Source organism: Mobula hypostoma, chromosome X1 (assembly GCF_963921235.1).
Source record: "Mobula hypostoma chromosome X1, sMobHyp1.1, whole genome shotgun sequence".
Classification (NCBI taxonomy): Eukaryota; Metazoa; Chordata; class Chondrichthyes; order Myliobatiformes; family Myliobatidae; genus Mobula; species Mobula hypostoma.
In genome coordinates, this window is record NC_086128.1 from 71045280 (window position 1) to 71067926 (window position 22647).

The 22647-nt window shown below is 52.4% G+C and overlaps 1 protein-coding gene across 1 annotated transcript in view; it reads left to right on the plus strand.

The window, feature by feature from the left end:
• The window catches only part of tubg1 (tubulin, gamma 1), a 74728-nt gene that overhangs the window by 19332 nt on the left and 32749 nt on the right, over positions 1-22647 (plus strand). The window contains exons 3-5 of the mRNA XM_063037978.1: positions 9354-9521; positions 12179-12247; positions 15331-15410. Of these exons, the coding sequence (XP_062894048.1) occupies positions 9354-9521; positions 12179-12247; positions 15331-15410 (317 nt within the window). The remainder of the gene's footprint in view (positions 1-9353; positions 9522-12178; positions 12248-15330; positions 15411-22647) is intronic.

Sequence of the window (22647 nt, forward strand, 5' to 3'; positions counted from 1 at the left end):
TTGCGTTAATCTCCTCTCTAACCAGCAATGCTACCCCACCTCCTTTTCTTTCATGTCTATCCCTCCTGAATATTGAATATCCCTGAATATTGAGCTCCCATCCTTGGTCACCCTGGAGCCATGTCTCTGTGATCCCAACTATATCATATTCATTAATAACAATCTGCACATTCAATTCATCCACCTTGTTACGAATGCTCCTTGCATTGACACACAAAGCCTTCAGGCTTGCTTTTACAACACTCTTAGCCCTTATACAATTATGTTCAAAAGTGTCCCGTTTTGATTTTTGCCCTGGATTTGCCGGCCTGCCACTTATACTTTTCACCTTACTACTTTTTGCTTCTACCCTCATTTTACACCCCTGTCTCTCTGCACTTGTTCCCATCCCCCCGCCACATTAGTTCAAATCCTCCTGAACAACAGTAGTAAACGCTCCCCCTAGGACATTGGTTCCAGCCCAGCCCAGGTGCAGACCGTCCTGTTTGTACCGGTCCCACCTCCTCCAGAACTGGTTCCAATGCCCCAGAAATTTGAATCCCTCCCCCTTGCACCATTTTTCAAGCCATGTATTCATCTGAAATATCCTCTTATTTCTACTCTGACTAGCACATGGCACTGGTGGTAATCCAGAGATTATTACCTTTGTAGTCTTACTTTTTAGTTTATCTCCCAACTCCCTAAATTCACCTTGTAGGACCTCATCCCGTTTTTTACCTGTATCGTTGGTACCTATGTGGACCACGACCACTGGCTGTTCACCCTCCCACTCCAGAATGTCCTGCAGCCGCTCAGAGACATCCTTGACCCTTGCACCAGGGAGGCAACATACTCTCCTGGAGTCTCGTTTGCGGCCGCAGAAATGTCTATCTATTCCCCTTACAATCGAATCCCCTATCACTATAGCTCTCCCACTCCTTTTCCTTCCTTCCTGTGCTGCAGAGCCACCCATGGTGCCATGAACTCGGCTACTGGTGCCTTCCCCTGATGAGACATCTCCCCCAACAGTATCCCAAACAGTATATCTGTTTAGGAGGGAGATGACCTCAGGGGACTCCTGCACTACCTGCCTACTGCTACACTGTCTAGTGGCCACCCATTCCCTTTCTGCCTGTGTAGCTTTTACCTGCGGTGTGGCCAACTCACTGAACGTGCTATTCTCGACTTTCTCAGCATCGCAGATGCTCCAGTATGAATCCAATCGCAGCTCCAGCCGCTCAATACGGTCTGCCAGAAGCTGCAGCTGGACACATTTCCTGCACACATAGTCGTCAGGGACACTGGAAGTATCTCTGATTTCCCACATGCTTCAGGAGGAACAAACCACGGGGCCGATCTCAGCTGCCATGACCTACCCAATACGCTACAGCCTCGCCACCTTCCTTGCTTCAAATAAAATACCGCTGCGGACCGTTCTCCTTTTAAAGGAACGTACCTGGCCTTACCTCACTTGGAATGAAGCTCGTCCTCGGCCTCTGCTCGCCGAAGCCTCAGGAGCCAAAGCCTTCCTACTCTGTCTCCCTCTACTCCGTCGCCCGCTCCCGTCAAGCTGCTCTCTTTTAATTACTCCTGCTGCCTCACGGGCCGACTTACACGCGCTTATGCAGTCCTGCCCCATTCAACCGCCAAAGAAAATTCCTCTGTAAAATTTAATTTTTGGGAAAGTAAACATTTGATGAAATCTTAAATTTTCTCCTTTCTACCGACACACTAATGCAGAAGACAAAAAAATAGATAGTTTGGTTCAGAGCTGTAAGTATTCTTCAAACGAGAAATAAAGTGCTTTTTGAAGTTCTCCCTTTGATTTGTGCACAGTAAGACATCACATCGTTACAATGGAAGCTACATTAAATGATTCCAGGAATGAAAGGGTTAACATACATGGAGTGATTGATGGCTCTGGGCCTGTACTCCCTGGAATTTAGAAGAGTGATGAGAGGGATCTTATTGAAACCTATCGATTGCTGAAAGGCCTCGAAAGAGTGGATGTGTAGGGAATGTTTCCTATAGTGGGGGAGTCTAGGACCAGAGGACACAGATAGAATGGATGTGGAGAGGATGTTTCCTATAGTGGGGGAGTCTAGGACCAGAGGACACAGATAGAGTGGACATGGAGAGGATGTTTCCTGTAGTGGGGGAATCTAGGACCAGAGGACACAGATAGAGTGGATGTGGAGAGGATGTTTCCTCTAGTGGGGGAGACTAGGACCAGAGGACACAGATAGAGTGGATGTGGAGAGGATGTTTCCTATAGTGGGGGAGTCTAGGACCAGAGGACACAGATAGAGTGGATGTGGAGAGGATGTTTCCTACAGTGGGGGGAGTCTAGGACCAGAGGGCACAGGTAGAGTGGATGTGGAGAGGATGTTTCCTATAGTGGGGGAGTCTAGGACCAGAGGACACAGATAGAGTGGATGTGGAGAAGATGTTTCCTATAGTGAGGGAATCTGGGACCAGAGGGCACAGCCTCAGAATAGGGGAAGTTTCATTTAGAGTAGAGATGAGAAGGTTTTTCTTTAGCCAGAAGGTGGTGAATCTGTGCAATTCATTGCCATGGACGCCTGTGTATTGGGTGTACTTAAAGCAGAGTTTGATAGGTCCTTGATTAGTCAGGGTGTCAAAGGTTACAGGGAGAAGGCAGGAGAATAGGGTTGAGAGGGATAGTAAATCACCCATGATGGAATAGGGGCAGAGATAACTCGATGGGCCAAATGTTCTAATCCTGCTGCTGTCTCTTATGGTTCAGAGATGGCAGTTCACTGGAGTTGCATTGGTCCTCCTGGGAGAACAAGGAAACTGGGTGTTCCTGGCGATGAGCCCCGTCTGAAAGGTGTCCAGCCGCAGGGGCTGACCGACTGACAGGCCTGCTGGAGCCGCAGGAGCTGACGGTCCCGCCGGGGCTGACCGGCTGACCGTCCCCGAGTTGCAGTTGGACTTGCCCAGGAGCGTCCGTGATGCCGAGGCACCCGAGGCAGGAGTTTCAAGGGGGTGGTCCCATCCCGGCTGCAGCCAGCAGAATACTGGGTGACCACCAGGAAAGCTAGGGGGACTTTCGAGAGGAGATGCGTGGGGCTAGTGTTTTAGCACAGCGAGTGGTGGGTGCCTAGAATGTGTTGGCAGGTGGAGGCAGATGTTATCAAGGCGTCTGACAGACTCTCAGGTAGGCTATTGAATAGGCAGGGACTCGATGAATATGGACGACATGCAGGCAGGAGGGATTACAGTGGATTCCGGTTAATTGGGATACATCGGGACCAGGACGTTTTGGCCCAAATATGTGGCTGCCACCCCCCAATTAGCTGAAGTTTTATGGAAATAGTTAAAAAGGTATTAAAAAAAAAGTCAAGCTACCATTTAACTGAGTAACAAATTATGTACAGAACAAATGAGAACACTACCAGTACTAATACAGCCCTATAAAACTGTGTATTAGTTCCTAATAGTTATCGATAGAGGAATTCATCCAGTGTCCTCTGCTTGTTCTTATGATTGACTGTGAATGAATAAAATTAACACAGACACCGAGTGCAGATAATGGACTGCTTCCATACAACGTTATCGACGACTGCATCCTCCATTGTAACATCCTACATTGTAACATTCAAGACGATTGCCGATACCTTCAAATAATTTGTCGTTCATAACTAGTTGAAGTGGTGAAATTGTTTGACTTTCACTCCCAGCCACTTCTGGCATCTCCAAGCCTGAATGCTCGAAACCGCAGTGAGCTAAACCGTTCCAAATTGCCAACTATTGGTGACAGAAATCACTGCACTTTGAAGACAAATACAGACAGCTGACACCAATTTTTAAAAAACTGCTCGTTCTGAGTATGGTGTAGTGTCTAACGGCCAGACACAAATGCACATGTCGCCCCCCTGACCACCCTCAGGGTCGCTCGGCTCGCTGTCGTCCAGGGAAACAGCCTCGGCCCGCCAAACTGGGTAATTAGTTTGTGTGGATGCTGTGTGATGTACCCCACCCCGCCCAAATAACAGACAATACACCAGATACGATTAAATGAGTTACAGTTTATAGATATTACTGGAACTATATAATTAATAGAGAATAAAATATAAAAGGAAATAAAAGGCGCCACATTTATCAAAGTTCAATCTCTTCGTGCACAAACAGTTGGAGCTCAGGACCCTCCTTCTTCACCCTGCGACCCCTCGGACCACCTTGACCTGCCGCCTGGGACCAACAACGGTGGTCGACCAGACGCCCCACACGAGTCCGTCTCCGTCTCCTCTCCTCGCCGAACACCCTGGACCTCGGACTCCTGATCGGGGTCCGACCCCGTTAACGGACTCACAGCACCTTGTCCATCCTCTGTCTCACTCGCGCGCCTTCTGCCCAAAAACCCGCGCATCACACTAACTTACAGACACACAGAAAGAATAACACCTATCCCAATTAGTTTGTTCACCCTGTTATCAGTAACATGATCCAAACAACTGCTAACGGGAGGTCTTTCTCAGCAGTTAACATAACAATAGACAATAGGTGCAGGAATAGGCCATTCGGCCCTTCGAGCCAGCACCGCCATTCACTGTGATCATGGCTGATCATCCACAATCAGTATCCAGTTCCTGCCCTATCCCCATAACCTTTGATTCCACTATCTTTAAGAGCTCTATCCATCTCCTTTTTGAAGGCATCCAGAGACTTGGCCTCCACAGCTTTCTGGGGCAGAGCATTCCATATATTCATCACTCTCTGGGTGAAAAAGTTTTTCCTCAACTCCGTTCTAAATGGCCTACCCCTAATTCTTAAACTGTGGCCTCTGGTTCTGGACTCACCTATCAGCGGGAACATGCTTCCTGCCTGCAGCATGTCCCTTAATAATCTTATATGTTTCAATAAGATCCCCTCTCAGCCTTCTAAATTCCAGAGTATACAAGCCCAGTCGCTCCAATCTTTTGACATACGACAGTCCCGCCATCCCGGGAATTAACCTTGTGAACCTACGCTGCACTCCCTCAATAGCAAGAACGTCCTTCCTCAAATTTGGAGACCAAAACTGCACACAGTACTCCAGGTGTGATCTCACCAGGGCCCCGTACAGCTGCAGAAGGACCTCTTTGCTCTTATACTCAATTCCCCTTGTTATGAAGGCCAGCATGCCATTAGCTTTCTTCACTACCTGCTGTACTTGCATGCTTGCTTTCAGTGACTGATGTACAAGAACACCTAGATCTCGTTGTGCTTCCCCTTTTCCTAACTTGACTCCATTTAGATAATAATTCCCGTTCTTACCACCAAAGTGGATAACCTCATATTTATCCACATTAAACTGCATCTGCCCACTCACCCAGCCTGTCCAAGTCACCCTGCATTCTCATAACATCCTTCTCACATTTCACACTGCCACCCAACTTTGTGTCATCAGCAAATTTGCTAATGTTACTTTTAATTCCCTCTTCTAAATCATTACTATGTATTGTAAACAGCTGCGGTCCCAGCACTGAACCCTGCGGTACCCCACTGGTCACCGCCTGCCATTCCGAAAGGGACCCATTAATCGCTACTCTTTGTTTTCTGTCAACCAGCCAATTTTCAATCCATGTCCGTACTCTGCCCCCAATACCATGTGCCCTAATTTTGCCCACTAATCTCCTATGTGGGACTTTATCAAAGGCTTTCTGAAAGTTCAGGTACACTACATCCACTGGCTCTCCCTTGTCCATTTTCATAGTTACATCCTCAAAAAATTCCAGAAGATTAGTCAAGCACGATTTCCCCTTCGTAAATCCATGCTGACTCGGACCAATCCTGTTACTACTATCCAGATATGTTATAATTTCATCTTTTGTAATTGACTCCAGCATCTTTCCCACCACTGACGTCAGGCTAACCGGTCTATAATTCCCTGTTTTCTCTCTCCCTCCCTTCTTGAAGAGAGGGACAACATTAGCCACCTTCCAATCCACAGGAGCTGATCCTGGATCTATGGAACATTGGAAAATGATTACCAATGCATCCACAATTTCTAAAGCCACCTCCTTAAGTACCCTGGGATGCAGACCATCAGGTCCCGGGGACTTATCAGCCTTCAGACCCAACAGCCTATCCAACACCATTTCCTGCCTAATATAAATTTCCTTCAGTTCATCCAATGCCCTAGGTCCTTTGGTCACTATTATATCTGAGAGATTGTTTGTGTCTTCCCTAGTGAAGACAGTACCTGTTCAACTCGTCTGCCATTTCCTTGTTCCCCATAATAAATTCACCCTTTTCTGTCTTTAAGGGCCCAATTTTGGTCTTAACTATTTTTTTCCTTTTCACATACCTAAAGAAGCTTTTACTATCCTCATTTATATTCTTGGCTAGTTTACCTTCATACCTTATTTCTTCTCCACGTATTGCCTTTTTAGTTATCTTCGGTTGCTGTTTAAAAGTTTCCCAATCCTCCGGCTTCCCACTCGTCCTTGCTATGTTATACTTCTTCTCTTTTATTTTTATACTAGCCTTTATTTCCCTTGTCAGCCATGGCCTCCCCTTACTCCCCTTAGGATCTTTCTTCCTCTTTGGAACGAACTGATCCTGTACCTTCCAGATTATTCCCAAAAACAAAGGAGCCATTTCAATTATAACATAACAAAGGAGCCATTTTAATTAGACTACGCAGTAACATAAAAGAAGGAACCCCTTACACACACGACTGATGCTAGTTAGAAACTGTTCGGCAACAGGTTCCTGTCCCGATTAAGAAGCATGGTCTCCCATATAAACGAAGGGAATCCCGGCCATTTTCCGGATTAGTTTTTGTTCTGTGAGAGTTGTCCCAAAGAAGCAGCTGCCTCTATTAACCGATGGGCGGACTAAACGGAATTAATGAAGTGTCGTCACTTTAGAGCTAGCAGGATATTGTGGGCCAAAGGACCCTGGTGTTGTACGGTTTGAGTACGATCGACAGGATCACTGAAAGTGGTGCTGCACGTAGCCGGGGTGGTTAAGGACAGGTGCCTTCGGGGTATTTACAAGATTTGGAGTGTCCAGTTACAGCTGTACACACCACTGCTGAGAACACACTTGGTATTGTCATAGCAGGCTGTTCGGCCCGTCTGCTCCATGCTGACCAAGATGCCCATCTGAGCCAGTCCCATCTGCTCATGTTTGCTCCAGATCCCTCGAAACCAGTGGTTCTCAACCCTGACTTAATGGGGTTGGTCCCTGGGTTGGGAACCCCTGGCTCTGAACATTTTCTATCTCTGCTACCGTCCAACGTACCTGGCTCAGAGGGCATGCATTTAACCCCAGGAGGGAAATTTCAAAGAAGATATGAGGGGCAATTTGTTTTTTTTTAAAGTGGAGAGAGGTGGGTGTCTGGAACGCTCTGCCTGGGGCGGTGGTAGGTACATCGGGGACTTTTAAGAGGCATGTAGATTGGCGCATGAAAATGAGGGAAACAGAGGGATATGGGCATTGCAGGCAGAAGGGATTCGTTTAGTTGGCTGTTTGGTCACTAATTGATTTGGCTCAGCTCAACATTGTGGGCCGAAGGGCCTGTGTTTAACATTATTCTACATGTACAGATCTGGTCACCCAGCTGATAAGAGGGGTGACCTTATAAGAGGCTGATAAACTCAGGAGGGGCAGAGACAAGGTTGGTAGTCGCAGACTTTATTCCAGGGTAAGGAGTCTCAATCTAGAGGGCAGGGATTTGAAGCGAGAGGGGAAGATTGAAAGGGGATGGGAGTGGCAACTGTTCCCATGGAGGCTGGTAAATGAACAGCCAGTGAGAGCTCCAGCAGCACAGTATGATTACCATGTTTAAAGGGCATTGAGATGGTAGGTGGACAGGAAACGTTCAGAGTGATTCTCAACCAGATGTGGGTCTCTGTGTCTCACTCTGACTCTGTAAGGGTTCAGAGACTGGGGGACGAGTCATGTCGAGGGGCTGGTCTCTGTGTCTCAGTCTGACTGTCGAAGAAACGAGTCGTGTCGAGCGGTCAGTCTCTGTGTCTCACTCTGACTCTGTAAGGGTTCGGAGACTGGGAGACGAGTCGTGTCGAGGGGCTGGTCTCTGTGTCTCACTCTGACTGTAAGGGTTCTGAGACTGGGGGGGGCGCGAGTCGTGTGGAGGGGTCGGTCTCTGTGTCTCACTCTGACTCTGTAAGGGTCTGAGACTGGGGGACGAGTCATGTCGAGGGGCTGGTCTCTGTGTCTCACTCTGACTGTCGGAGAAACGAGTCGTGTGGAGGGGTCAGTCTCTGTGTCTCACTCTGACTCTGTAAGGGTCTGAGACTGGGGGACGAGTCGTGTCGAGGGGTCAGTCTCTGTGTTTCACTCTGACTCTGTAAGGGTTCTCAGACTGGGGGATTTGTCGTGTCGTGATTAGGGCCGGTCTATGTGTCTCACTCTGACTCTGTAAGGGTCTGAGACTGGGGGACGAGTCGTGTCGAGGGGCTGGTCTCTGTGTCTCACTCTGACTGTCGGAGAAACGAGTCGTGTGGAGGGGTCAGTCTCTGTGTCTCACTCTGACTCTGTAAGGGTCTGAGACTGGGGGACGAGTCGTGTCGAGCGGTCAGTCTCTGTGTCTTACTGACTGTCGGAGAAATGAGTCGTGTGGAGGGGTCAGTCTCTGTGTCTCACTCTGACTCTGTAAGGGTTTGAGACTGGGGGACAAGTCGTGTCGAGGGGTCAGTCTCTGTGTTTCACTCTGACTCTGTAAGGGTTCTCAGACTGGGGGATTTGTCGTGTCGTGATTAGGGGCAGGTCTATGTGTCTCACTCTGACTCTGTAAGGGTTCTGAGACTGGGGGGGGCGCGAGTCGTGTCGAGGGGTCAGTCTCTGTGTTTCACTCTGACTCTGTCAGGGTTCTGAGACTGGGGGACGAGTCATGTCGAGGGGCTGGTCTCTGTGTCTCACTCTGACTGTCGGAGAAACGAGTCGTGTGGAGGGGTCAGTCTCTGTGTCTCACTCTGACTCTGTAAGGGTCTGAGACTGGGGGACGAGTCGTGTCGAGCGATCAGTCTCTGTGTCTCACTGACTGTCGGAGAAACGAGTCGTGTGGAGGGGTCAGTCTCTGTGTCTCACTCTGACTCTGTAAGAGTTCTCAGACTGGGGGGATGAGTCATGTCGAGGGGCCGGTCTCTGTGTTTCACTCTGACACTGTAATGGTTTGAGACTGGGGGACGAATCGTGTCGAGCAGTCAGTCTCTGTGTCTCACTCTGACTCTGTAAGGGTTCTCAGACTGGGGGATTTGTCGTGTCGTGATTAGGGGCTGGTCTATGTGTCTCACTCTGACTCTGCAAGGGTTCTGAGACTGGGGAACGAGTTGTGTCGAGGGGCAGTCTCTGTATCTAACTGACGGTTTTTTGCCTTGTGTGATATTTGTCTTGTTTAGGCAGATGACGAGCATTACATCCCCAGAGCTGTGCTGTTGGACCTGGAGCCTCGCGTGATCCATTCCATCCTGAATTCTCCTTACGCCAATCTGTACAATCCGGAGAACATCTACCTGTCTGAGCACGGCGGGGGTGCAGGTAATAACTGGGCCAGCGGCTACTCACAGGTGGGTACTGCTAAGCATGGCTCCATCACAAATGCCACCACAGTTTATTTAACCATTGCACGTAGTCGCACACAAATAAACACAAGGTTCCACATCTGATACTGAGTATCATACGGCCCAGCCCTCCCACCATTGAGCAAATCTACACGGAGCATTGTCGCAAGAAAGCAACATCCATCGTCATGGGCCCCAACCACTCAGGTCACGCTCTCATCTCGCTGCTACCACCAGGAAGGAGGTACAGGAGCCTCAGGACCCTCACCACCAGGTTCAGGAACAGTTATTACCCCCTCAACCATCAGGAAGTAGGTACAGGAGCCTCAGGTCCCAAACCACCAGGTTCAGGAACAGTTATTACCCCCTCAACCATCAGGAAGTAGGTACAGGAGCCTCAGGTCCCAAACCACCAGGTTCAGGAACAGTTATTACCCCCTCAACCATCAGGAAGGAGGTACAGGAGCCTCAGGACCCACACCACCAGGTTCAGGAACAGTTATTACCCCCTCAACCATCAGGAAGGAGGTACAGGAGCCTCAGGACCCACACTACCAGCTTCAGGAACAGTTATTACCCCTCAACCATCAGGCTCTTGAACCGAAGGGGATAGCTTCACTTATCCCATCATTGAACTGTTCCCACAACCTACAGACTCACTTTCGACGATTCTTCATCTCATTCTTGATATTATTATTTTTTTTTGTATTAAAACAGTTTGATATCTTATTGAGTATGCCAGCAAGGAAATGAATCTCAGGGTGACGTAAATGTACTTTGATAATAAATTTACTTTGAACTTTGATGGCGTGAAGGATGTGTGGAAAAGTGGATCAGATACTGACACAGAGAGGTGGGGAGAGGTGGTCTGATAGCTGTTAGGGAGACATGGTTGCACGATCGGTGGTGAGAGTGAAATGTCCAGGTGAAGAAAGATGGGGCTGTGGGGGTGGTGGGAGGAAGAGAGGATCTCATCGCACTGTTAATTACGATGAAAGGAGTATAGATGTGAGCAGCTCTGAATGGTCAGGAGATGCTGATCTATAAGGGTGGAGAAAAGGAAGCTGGGAGGTGCAGCGAATAGATCCCCAAACTGTTGCTACATTCCGGGGAAATACCGGGAGACGAAGGAGAGGGCTCCGGGGAAGTGCCGGGAGACGTGGGCGAGGGTCTCGGGGAGATACCGGGAGAGGTGGGCGAGGATCTTGGGGAAATACCGGGAGATGTGGGCGAGGATCTTGGGGAAATACCGGGAGACGTGGGTGAGGGTCTCAGGGGAATACTGGGAGACGTAGGTGAGGGTCTTGGGGACGTGCCGGGAGACGTAGGCAAGGGTCTCGGAGAAATACCGGGAGACGTGGATGAGGGCCTTGGGGAAGTGCCGGGAGAAGTGGGCAACAGTCTTGGGGAAATACCGGGAGAGGTGGGCGAGGGTCTCGGGGAAATACCGGGAGACGTGGACGAGGGTCTCAGGGAGATACTGGGAGAAGTGGACGAGGGTCTCGGGGAGATACCGGGAGAAGTGGGCGAGGGTCTCGGGGAGATACCGGGAGACGTGAGCGAGGGTCTCGGGGAAATACTGGGAGACGTGGGTGAGGGTCTCGGGGAAATACTGGGAGATGTCGGCGAGGGTCTTGGGGAAATGCCGGGAGCGTAGGTAGAACAGTGCAATAATTATGGAGACTTCTTCAATGTTTATATAGGTCATGTTTATTTAGTTGGAAAGGGTAGAATGAGAACAAATTAGTGGAGTGCATTTGGAGTAATTTTGTTGTGAGTTTATTTTGGGAATGAGCTGTGTAGTATCTTGTAATGGATGATAAACAACTCGAGAGCAAGTGGTCCCTGTGGACATGGTATTCATAGCATCATAGAATTGTGTATTCATCTTGAATTCGTTTCTAAACAACTGTGTTTAATTGAACTGTATTCCAAAGAATGAGAATAGTTGGCCAAAAGGTTTGAGGGGGTGGGGATTGGGCACATTTTTTTAATCTCAGTGGGGTACTCAGGTCTGTGAACTGCATGTTTTTGGACAAGCTCTTCCAAGTTTCTGTTCCTGAAAACTGTTTGAAATCTGAACTCCCTGTGAGTCGGGAATGAACAGAAACGGAGCAAGGAACAGGATCACAGACATGGTTGTTGCAGTCCAGGGAGGAGTGTTCTACGTATCCTATTTCAGTAATATTTGTGTAATATTGTCAATGCATTGTGTGATTCAGTATTCTTTGTTTGTTTACATCATTCATTACGGGTTTTACGTAAAAGTACATGAATGGCATGCGCCATCGTGTCACCGCGTCATAAGTGCGCATCTCACTAAAGTAAACTAACACAAATTATACCCTGGAACCGTGAGATTTTTTTTCTCTCTATTAGTGTTATGATTCAAAGTTACAAAACATAACAAGCAGGTGCCAGACTGACTGACTCAGTGAGTCTGCTGTTGAATCCGTCCCCATCCAGCCCACTACTCTCCCAAATGTTCGTCCGCGTGGATGAACTGACATGTAGTAAGTCGGGTGTTCCTAACCCGGGGAGGGGATCACCAGATGGTTTTGTGTGTGCGCGTTGTTCCCTCCTCTCTCCCTCTCTCCCTTTCCCCCTCTCTCACCTCTCCTCTCTCGTTAAGATTTGTGATCGAGTCATTTTACTCTGCGTAGGGTGAGAAGATCCACGAGGATATTTTTGATATTATCGACCGAGAGGCTGATGGCAGCGACAGTTTGGAGGTGAGTCTGTGCTCTGGATTTGTAGAATTGTACAGTGCAGAAATAGGCCCTTTTACCCCCTCCTCAGCCGTGCTGACCGCGACGCTTATGCTCGCAGGGGGATGAAGTTCCTCTACATCTTTCCTGCCCGGATCTTTTTAAAGACTGTAGTTACGTCTGCCTCCTCTCCTGACAGCCCGTTCACCACCCCCTCGGTGGAAGAGTGGACTCCTTACCTTTTCGTTTAGTTCCTCTCCTCTAGCCTGTGCCGCGTAATTCTGGACCCTGCCCTCCTCCGGAGCAGTCCACCATGTCGACTCTATGTCCCTGATGATTAAAGGCACTTCCGACATTGCAGTGAGAATCAGCCAATCTGATCCGACCCAGCTCCTCTGTTCCAGGCCACGTCCTAGTTAATCATTTCACCACTCTCAACTGTTACCATTCCCCAACCCACATACCAAATGCTTGGTCCTGTTGTGACTGTCCACCAAGTCACTGAAGATGGTGGATACAGAAGTCTTTCTTCAGCCAAGCAAGCAGCAGTCGTGCTGGAGGTGCTATTGGAGGAAACGCCTTGCCTGGCCCAATATTACCTGACATTTTAGATGCTGCAGATCAGAGTTAACAGCAGGACAATTCTATAGTTGCAATGTATCTACAATGCTTCCTTTGAATTACATACAAACGCTGCCCTCTTCACGCCAGCACTCCAGACACCCAATGTGAATGTTAATCCCCACTGACACTAGCTGCATTCATGCATATGCAGACATTTCAACCCCCTTCTGCAGCTCCGAGTAGACCATTGTTCAGAGCTGCATTTTAAATTCAATCTGCAATCCATGTTCGGGTCTGAAGACTGGCTGTTGTTGAAATTAGTATTTGCTATATGCCATAGCTTCAGAATACGCCCTAAAACGCCCTGACATCAAGTTCACCCTATCCTGCTGTGTCACTATTTTCAGTGAGCTTCATAATAGAGGCTCTGTACATCAATGTTCCTCGGCTCTCTTCCAGTTACTTTATATGTTGCACCAGAATAAGCCCTATAAAAAGTAGTGGATATGCCCCAGTCCATCACGAGTAAAGCCCTGAGCACATCAACATGAATTGCAGGAAGGCAGCATCCATCATCCGGGATACCCACCACTCAGATCAGGCTCTCTTCTTGCTGCTCCTATCAGGAATGTACAGGAGCCTCAGGTCCCGCATCACCAGGTTCAGGAACAGGAATGAGGTACAGGAGCCACAGGACCCACACCACCAGGTTCAGGAACAGTTATTACCCCTCAACCATCAGGAAGGAGGTACAGGAGCCTCAGGACCCACACCACCAGGTTCAGGAAGAGTTATTACCCCTCAACCATCAGGAAGGAGGTACAGGAGCCTCAGGTCCCACACCAACAGGTTCAGGAACGGTCATTACACCTCAGCCATCAGGAAGGAGGTATAGGAGCCTCAGGACCCACACCACCTGGTTCAGGAACAGTTATTACCCCTCAACCATCAGGAAGGAGGTACAGGAGCCTCAGGACCCACACCACCAGGTTCAGGAAGAGTTATTACCCCTCAACCATCAGGAAGGAGGTACAGGAGCCTCAGGTCCCACACCAACAGGTTCAGGAACGGTCATTACACCTCAGCCATCAGGAAGGAGGTATAGGAGCCTCAGGACCCACACCACCAGGTTCAGGAACAGTTATTACCCCTCAACCATCAGGAAGGAGGTACAGGAGCCTCAGGACCCACACCACCAGGTTCAGGAACAGTTATTACCTCTCAACCATCAGGCTCTTGAATGAAAGGGGATAACTTCACTCAGCTTCATTTGCCCATCTCTGAAATGTTCCTACAACCATTGGACTCACTTTCAAGGACTCTTCATCTCATGTTCTCGATACTTATTGCTTATTTATTTATTAGTATTACTATTGCTATTTCTTTCGTTTTGTACTGGCACAGTTCATTGTCTTCTCCACTCTAGTTGAACGGTCCGGTTGGGTGATCTTTTACCGATGCTGTTGTGGTTACTATATTATAGGTATATTCAGTATGCCCACAAGAGAATGAATCTGAGGGTTGTATTTGTGTACTTCGATAATAAAGTTAGCTTGAATTTTGATCTTTAGAGTGAATTTCAATTGAACTCCATCAAGCAGTATGGTTCACCAATCAACGTTTTGCCCGATTACCACACTGTTAAAATAGATAACCCTTGGTCTTCAGGCCTCTATCAGCTGGCCCACCAAGGGCAGTGGTTTCCAAGCCTTTTATTGCCATGGACGCCACCATTAACCGAGGTCTGTGGGCCCCAGGTTGGGAACCCCCGACCTGTGGGGGAACTGCTTGTGAATACAACTGCTATGCAGCTGCTACGCCTCGCCCAAGGGTGACCTGCGGGCTAGCGGAGCAAAGGAGCGCTTTACACCTCCTCTGGTCGAGACGTGTCTCCACCCTTCCCTATCCCAATGTTGCATTCGAAACCTGCAGCCAACCAATGCAACTTGCGACTCAGTCTACCCTCCCTACCCTCAGTCTTCCCTTTCATGTTCTGCTTTCACCTTTCACCCTTAACCCCCGATCTCTAGCTCCAGTCTCCCAACCTCAGTGCAGATACGACCCTATCTATAACCCTCATAATTTTGTACACCTCTATCAAATCTCCCCTAAATCTCCAAATAAAGTGCTAACCTATTCAACTTCTCCCTTTTGAGAAGTGATTGTATAGCAGTTGTATCCATTTCTCTGTCTCCAGTCGAACAGGATTAAATTGCAGGGGTTAACTTGGATTCATGGTACAAAACAGTCATCACAATTTAGTTATTGTTCAGTCTGGGATGGTAAATTCCTTCTGAAACGACAAGAAAAATAACTATGCGTCTTACATCTTTTTCTGCAATCTCAGCCTGATATTTTGCTCTGATCAAATGGTGCCTTCACATCCTCAGTAGTTAGTAAATTTTCTGCATGGATTGTATTGTTTTCTGAGTTTGGAATCTACTGTCCAAACACAATGAGCTGGATCAAAATTTTGCATAATTACAATGAGATCAGTTATTTAAAATGGAGTTCAAAACATTTTATCCTGTTTTTGAATGTAGGGCTTTGTGCTGTGTCACTCGATCGCTGGTGGAACAGGTTCTGGTTTGGGTTCCTACCTCCTTGAGAAGTTAAATGACCGGTGAGCAATATTCCCTCAAAGTGAGTCTCAGTGCTGAGATTCATATTTTCACTCCCCCTCTCCCCCTCCCTCCCCCCATCTCTCCCACCCCTCCCCCCCCCTCTCCATCCCCCTCTCCCTCCCCTCCCTCTCCCCTCTCTCTCTCTCCCCCCCTCTCTCTCTCTCCCCCTCCCCCTCTCTCCCCCCTCTCCATCTGCTTCTCTGAGATTCTCTCTCTCTCTCTCTCTCCATGTAAATAACATTACAGACTGAGATTCTCTCTCTCTTTCTCTCTCACGGCATTAGAGACTGAGATTCTCTCTCTCTCTCTCATGGCATTACAGACTGAGATTCTCTCTCTCACGGCGTTAGAGACTGAGATTCTCTCTCTCATGACATTACAGACTGAGATTCTCTCTCTCTCTCTCATGGTGTTAGAGACTGAGATTCTCTCTCTCATGACATTACAGACTGAGATTCTCTCTCTCTCTCTCTCACGGCGTTAGAGACTGAGATTCTCTCTCTCTCATGGCGTTAGAGACTGAGATTCTCTCTCTCTCTCATGACATTACAGACTGAGATTCTCTCTCGCTCACGGCGTTAGAGACTGAGATTCTCTCTCTCTCTCTCTCCATGTAAATAACATTACAGACTGAGATTCTCTCTCTCTCACGGCATTAGAGACTGAGATTCTCTCTCTCTCATGGCATTACAGACTGAGATTCTCTCTCTCACGGCGTTAGAGACTGAGATTCTCTCTCTCATGACATTACAGACTGAGATTCTCTCTCTCTCTCTCACGGCGTTAGAGACTGAGATTCTCTCTCTCTCATGGCATTACAGACTGATTCTCTCTCTCTCTCATGACATTAGAGACTGAGATTCTCTCACGGCGTTAGAGACTGAGATTCTCTCTCTCTCATGGCGTTAGAGACTGAGATTCTCTCTCTCTCTCTCACGGCGTTAGAGACTGAGATTCTCTCTCATGGCATTACAGACTGATTCTCTCTCTCTCTCATGACATTAGAGACTGAGATTCTCTCTCTCACGGCGTTAGAGACTGAGATTCTCTCTCTCTCTCATGGCGTTAGAGACTGAGATTCTCTCTCTCTCTCATGGCGTTAGAGACTGAGATTCTCTCTCTCTCATGGCGTTAGAGACTGAGATTCTCTCTCTCTCTCTCACGGCGTTAGAGACTGAGATTCTCTCTCATGGCATTACAGACTGATTCTCTCTCTCTCTCATGACATTAGAGACTGAGATTCTCTCTCTCACGGCGTTAGAGACTGAGATTCTCTCTCTCTCATGGCGTTAGAGACTGAGATTCTCTCTCTCTCTCACGGTGTTAGAGACTGAGATTCTCTCTCATGGCATTACAGACTGATTCTCTCTCTCTCTCATGACATTAGAGACTGAGATTCTCTCTCTCACGGCATTAGAGACAGATTCTCTCTCTCTCTCATGGCGTTAGAGACTGAGATTCTCTGTCTCATGGCGTTAGACTGAGATTCTCTCTCTCTGTCTCATGGTGTTAGAGACTGAGATTCTCTCTCTCACGGCGTTAGAGACTGAGATTCTCTCTCTCTCATGGCATTACAGACTGATTCTCTCTCTCTCTCATGACATTAGAGACTGAGATTCTCTCTCTCTCATGGCGTTAGAGACTGAGATTCTCTCTCTCTCTCTCATGGCGTTAGAGACTGAGATTCTCTCTCTCTCTCTCTCTCACAGCGTTAGAGACTGAGATTCTCTCTCATGGCATTACAGACTGATTCTCTCTCTCTCTCATGACATTAGAGACTGAGATTCTCTCTCTCACGGCGTTAGAGACTGAGATTCTCTCTCTCTCATGGCGTTAGAGACTGAGATTCTCTCTCTCTCTCTCATGGTGTTAGAGACTGAGATTCTCTCTCTCACGGCGTTAGAGACTGAGATTCTCTCTCTCTCATGGCATTACAGACTGATTCTCTCTCTCTCTCATGACATTAGAGACTGAGATTCTCTCTCATGGCGTTAGAGACTGAGATTCTCTCTCTCTCTCTCATGGCGTTAGAGACTGAGATTCTCTCTCTCTCTCTCATGGCGTTAGAGACTGAGATTCTCTCTCTCTTTTCCTTTCTTTCTTTCTTTCTTTCTTTCTTCACTTTGGACTACGATTGGGACTGGAATACTTGGGATCAGTTGGCTTGTTTTTGGACCTTGCTTTCTCATTCAGGAAAATCATGGGTGCCATATTCTGAAAGAATGTGATTGAGCATCTGGAGAAGATTCATGGAGATGTTGCTGGGATTGGAAGGCTGCAGTAGTTGGGACAGATTGAGCAGGTGGGAGCTGTTTCCCGTGAAGTGGAGGAGACTGACGGTGACCTGACAGACATTTATAAATTCTCAATAGGCATATTTACATTGGATTGTCAGTCTGTTTCCCAGGCTAGAGAGGGTATATGTTTAAGGTGAGAGGGGGAAGGTTTAAAGGAAACCTTTATTCCATGGTTCACTATCTTGTATCCTTTACCCCTCCCGCCTATTGTTTCTCAACTTCTTACTTCATCCTCCCCCCTCCCTCTCACCTGCCAGTGTGTCCTCCTCCCCCTCCCCCACTAACCTACCTTCCTCCTCACCTGTCCCCTGTCAGCCTGTCCTTCTCCCCGTCCCCCACCCACCCACCTTCCCCCTCACCTGTCACCTGTCAGCCTGTGCTCTCCCCCCTCTCTTGCCCCCCTCTCGCCCCCGCCCCACTCTCCCCACTCTCTCTCCCCCTCTCTCTCCCCCATCTCTCTCGCCCCCTCTCACCTCCCCCTCTCGCCTCCCTCTCACCTCCGCTCTCTCACCCCCCTCTCACCTCCGCTCTCTCACCCCCCTCTCTCGCCCCCCTCTCACCTCCCCTCTCGCCCCCCCTCTCTCTCGCCTCTCTCTCACCCCCCTCTCTCGCCCCCTCTCTCTTCCGCCCCTCGCCCCCCTCGACCCTCTCTCTCGCCCCACTTCTCTCGACCCCTCTCTCGCCCTTCTCTCTCGTGCTCTCCCCTCTCTCATCCTCCCCTCTCTTGACCCCCTCTCGCCACCCTCTTGCCCTCCCCTCTCACCCTCCCCCCTCTCTCGACCCCCTCTCTCGCCCCACTCTCTCTCGCCCCACTCTCCCTCGCCCCTCTCTCGCCCCCTCTCTCGCCCTCCCCCTCTCGCCCCCTCTCTTGCCCTCCCCTCTCTTGCCCACCCCTCTCTCACCCACTCTCTCGCTCCTTCTCTCTCGCCCCCTCCCTCTCACCCCACCTCTCTCTCGCCCCCTCCCTTTCGCTCCCTCTCGCTCCCCTCTCTCTCGCACTCCTCTCTCTCGCACTCCCCTTTCTCGCCCTCCCCTCTCGCCCTCCTCTCTCTCGCCCCTCCCTCTCACCCCCTCCCTCTCACCCCCACCCTCTCGCCCTCCTCCCTCTTGCCCCCCTCCCTCTCGCTCCCCTCTCTCTTACCCTCCCCTCTCACCCCCCTCCCTCTCACCCCCCTCCCTCTCGCCCCCTCCCTCTCGCCCCCCCTCCCTCTCGCTCCCCTCTCTCTCGACCCCCCTCTGTTGACCCCCTCTCTCACCCTCCCCTCCTTCGCCCTCCCCTCTCACCCTCCTCTCTCGCCCCCCTCTCTCTCGACACCCTCGCCCCCTCTCGCCCCACTCTCTCTCGCCCCCCTATCTCACCCTCCCCAATCTCACCCTCCCCTCTCTCGCCCCCCTCTCTTGCCCACCCCCTCGCTCCCTCTCTCTTGCCCCCCTCTCTCCTTGCCCCCCTTCTCTCGCCCCCCCTCACCCCCTCTCTCGCCCTCCCCCCTCTCGCCCCCACTCGCTCTCCCCCTCTCACACCCCCTCGCTCCCCTCTCTTTCGCCCACCCCTCTCTCGCCCCCTCCCCCTCGCCCCCCTCTCTCGCCCTCCCCTCTCTCGCCCTCCCCTCTCTCGCCCTCCCCCTCTCGCCCTCCCCTCGCCCTCCCCCCTCTCACACACCCCTCTCTCGCCCCCCCCTCGCTCCTCTCTCTTTCGCCCACCCCTCTCTCGCCTCCCCTCGCCTCCCTCTCTCGTCCCCCCTGTTGCCCCCTCTCTCACCCCCCTCTCTCTCGCCCCTCCCTCTTGTCCCCCCTCCCTCTCGCCCTCCCCTCTCTCGCCCTCCCCTCTCTCGCCCCACCTCTGTCTTGCCCCTCTCTCTCTTGCCCCCCTCTCTCACCCCTCTCTCTCACCGCCTCTCTCTCCCCATCCCCCATTCGCCCCCTTTCTCTCGCCCCCTGTCTCGCCCCCCTCTCTCTCACCTCCCTCTCTCTCACCCCTCTCACCCCCCTCTCTCTCCCCATCCCCCTCTCGCCCCCCCCATCTCTCAGCAACCTCTCTCTCCCCCTCTCACGCCCCCCTCTCTCCCCACTCTCTCGCCCCCTTTCTCCCTGTACCCTCTCTTGCCCCCTCTCTCTCACCCCCCCTCTCTCCCCATCCCCCCTCACCCCCCTCTCTCTCCCCATACCCTCTCTCTCCCCATACCCTCTCTCGCCCCCTCTCTTGCCCACTCTCTCTCGCCCACTCTTTCTCGCCCACTCTCTCTCGCCCCCCTCTCTCTCCCCCCTCTCTCTTGCCCCCCCTCGTCCCCCTCTCTCTCACCCCCCTCTCTCGCCCCCCTCTCTCGCCCCCCTCTCTCTTCCGCCCCTCGCCCCCCTCGACCCTCTCTCTCGCCCCACTTCTCTCGACCCCTCTCTCGCCCTTCTCTCTCTCGCCCTCCCCTCTCTCATCCTCCCCTCTCTCTCGCCCCCCCTCTCTCTCAACCACCTCTCGACCCCCTCTAACCACCCTCTTGCCCTCCCCTCTCACCCTCCCCTCTCTCTCGCCCCCCCCACTCGACCCCCTCTCTCGCCCCCCCCTCGCCCCACTCTCTCTCGCCCCACTCTCTCTCGCCCCACTCTCCCTCGCCCCCTCTCTCGCCCCCTCTCTCGCCCTCCCCCTCTTGTCCCCTCTCTTGCCCTCCCCTTTCTTGCCCACCCCTCTCTCACCCACTCTCTCGCTCCTTCTCTCTTGCCCCCTCTCTCCTTGCCCCCCCTCTCTCTCGTCCCCACCTCTCGCCCCCCCGCCCCCTCTCTCGCCCTCCCCTCTCTCGCCCCCTCCCTCTCACCCCACCTCTCTCTCGCCCCCCTCCCTTTCGCTCCCTCTTGCTCCCTCTCCCTCTCGCTCCCCTCTCTCTCGCATTCCCCTTTCTCGCCCTCCCCTCTCTCACCCCTCCCTCTCGCCCCCCTCCCTCTCGCTCCCCTCTCTCTTACCCTCCCCTCTCTCGCCCCTCCCTCTTGCCCCCTCCCTCTCACCCCCTCCCTCTCACCCCCTCCCTCTCGCCCGCTCCCTCTTGCCCCCTCCCTCTCGCCCCCTCCCTCTCGCTCCCCTCTCTCTTGCCCCCCCTCGCTCGCCCCCCCTCGCCCTCCCCCTCTCGCTCTCACCCTCTCCTCTCTCTCGACCCCCACGCCCCACTCTCTCTCGCCCCCCTCTGTCAACCCCCTCTCTCACCCTCCCCTCCTTCGCCCTCCCCTCTCACCCTCCTCTCTCGCCCCCCTCTCTCTCGACACCCTCACCCCCTCTCGCCCCCCTCTCTCACCCTCCCCCTCTCTTGCCCTCCCCAATCTCACCCTCCCCTCTCTTCCCCCCCTTGCCCAACCCCTCGCTCCCTCTCTCTTGCCCCCCTCTCTCCTTGCCCCCTCTCTCTCGCCCCTCCCTCTTGTCCCCCCTCCCTCTCGCTCCCCCTCTCTCGTCCTCCCCTCTTTCACCCCCCTCGCCCCTCCCTCTTGACCCCCTCCCTCTTGCCCCCCTCCCTCTCGCCCTTCCCTCTCTCACCCCACCTCTCTCTCGACCCCCTCTCTCTTCCGCCCCTCTCTCTCGCCCCTCTCTCTTTTGCCCCCTCTCTCTCGACCCCCTCTCTCTCGACCCCCTCTCTTGCCTCCCTCACACCCTCTCTCTCGCCCCTCTCTCTTGCCCCCCCTCTCTCGACCCCCTCTCTCGCCCTTTCTCTTGCCCTCTCTCTCGCCCCCTCCTCTCGCCCCTCTCTCTTGCCCCCTCTCTCTCCCCATCCCCCTCTCACCCCCTCTCTCTCGCCCCCTCGCCGCTCTCTCTCGCCTCCTCTCTCTCGCCCCTCTCTCTCACCTCCCTCTCTCTCGCCCCTCTCTCTCACCCCCCCTCTCTCCCCATCCCCCTTTCCCTATCCCCCTCTCGCCCCCTCTCTCTCGCCCCCCCCTCTCTCGCCCCCTCTCTCTCGCCCCCTCTCTCTCGCCCCCTCTCTCTCGCCTCCCTCTCTCTCGCCCCCCTCTCTCTCGCCCCCCCTCTCAGCAACCTCTCTCTCCCCCTCTCACGCCCCCCTCTCTCCCCCACTCTCTCGCCCCCTTTCTCCCTGTCCCCTCTCTTGCCCCCTCTCTCTCACCCCCTCTCTCTCCCCATCCCCCCTCACCCCCTCTCTCCCCATACCCTCTCTCGCCCCCTCTCTCTCGCCCACTCTCTCTCGCCCACTCTCTCTCGCCCCCTGTCTCTTCCCCCTCTCTCTTCCCCCTCTCTCTCCCCCCTCTCTCTCCCCCCCTCTCTCCCCCCCCTCTCTCCCCCCCTCTCCCCCCCTCTCTCCCCCCTCTAACTCCCCCCTCTCTCTCCCCCTCTCTCTCCCCCTCTCTCTCCCCCTCTCTCTCCCCCTCTCTCTCCCCCTCTCTCTCCCCCTCTCTCCCCCCTCTCTCTTGCCCCCTCTCGTCCCCCTCTCTCTCGTCCCCCTCTCTCGCCCCCACTCTCTTGCCCCTACTCTCTCACCCCCCACCCCCTCTCTCGCCCCCTCTCTCAATGCCTCTGTCTCGCCCTCCCCCTCACCCCCCTCTCTCGACCCCCTCTCTCACCCTCCCCCTCGCCCCCCTCTCTCGCCCTCCCCTCTCATGCCCCCTCTCTCGCCCCCTCTCTCGACCTCCCCTCTCTCGCCCCCACCCTCACTCCCCTCTCTTGACCCCCTCTCTCTCGACCCCCTCTCTCGCCCCTCCTCGCCTGTCTCAACCCCCTCTCTCTCGACCCCCTCCTCACTCGATCCCCCTCTGTTGCCCTCCCCTTCGCCCCCTCTCTCACCCCCTCCCTCGCACTCCCCTCTATCGCGCTCCCCTCTCGCTCCCCTCCCTCTCGCTCCCCTCACTCTCGCCCCCTCCCTCTCGCCCCCTCCCTCTCGCCCCCCTCCCTCTCGTCCCCCTCCCACTCGCTCCCCTCTCTCTCACCCTCCCCCTCTCACCCGACCCCCTCGCCCCA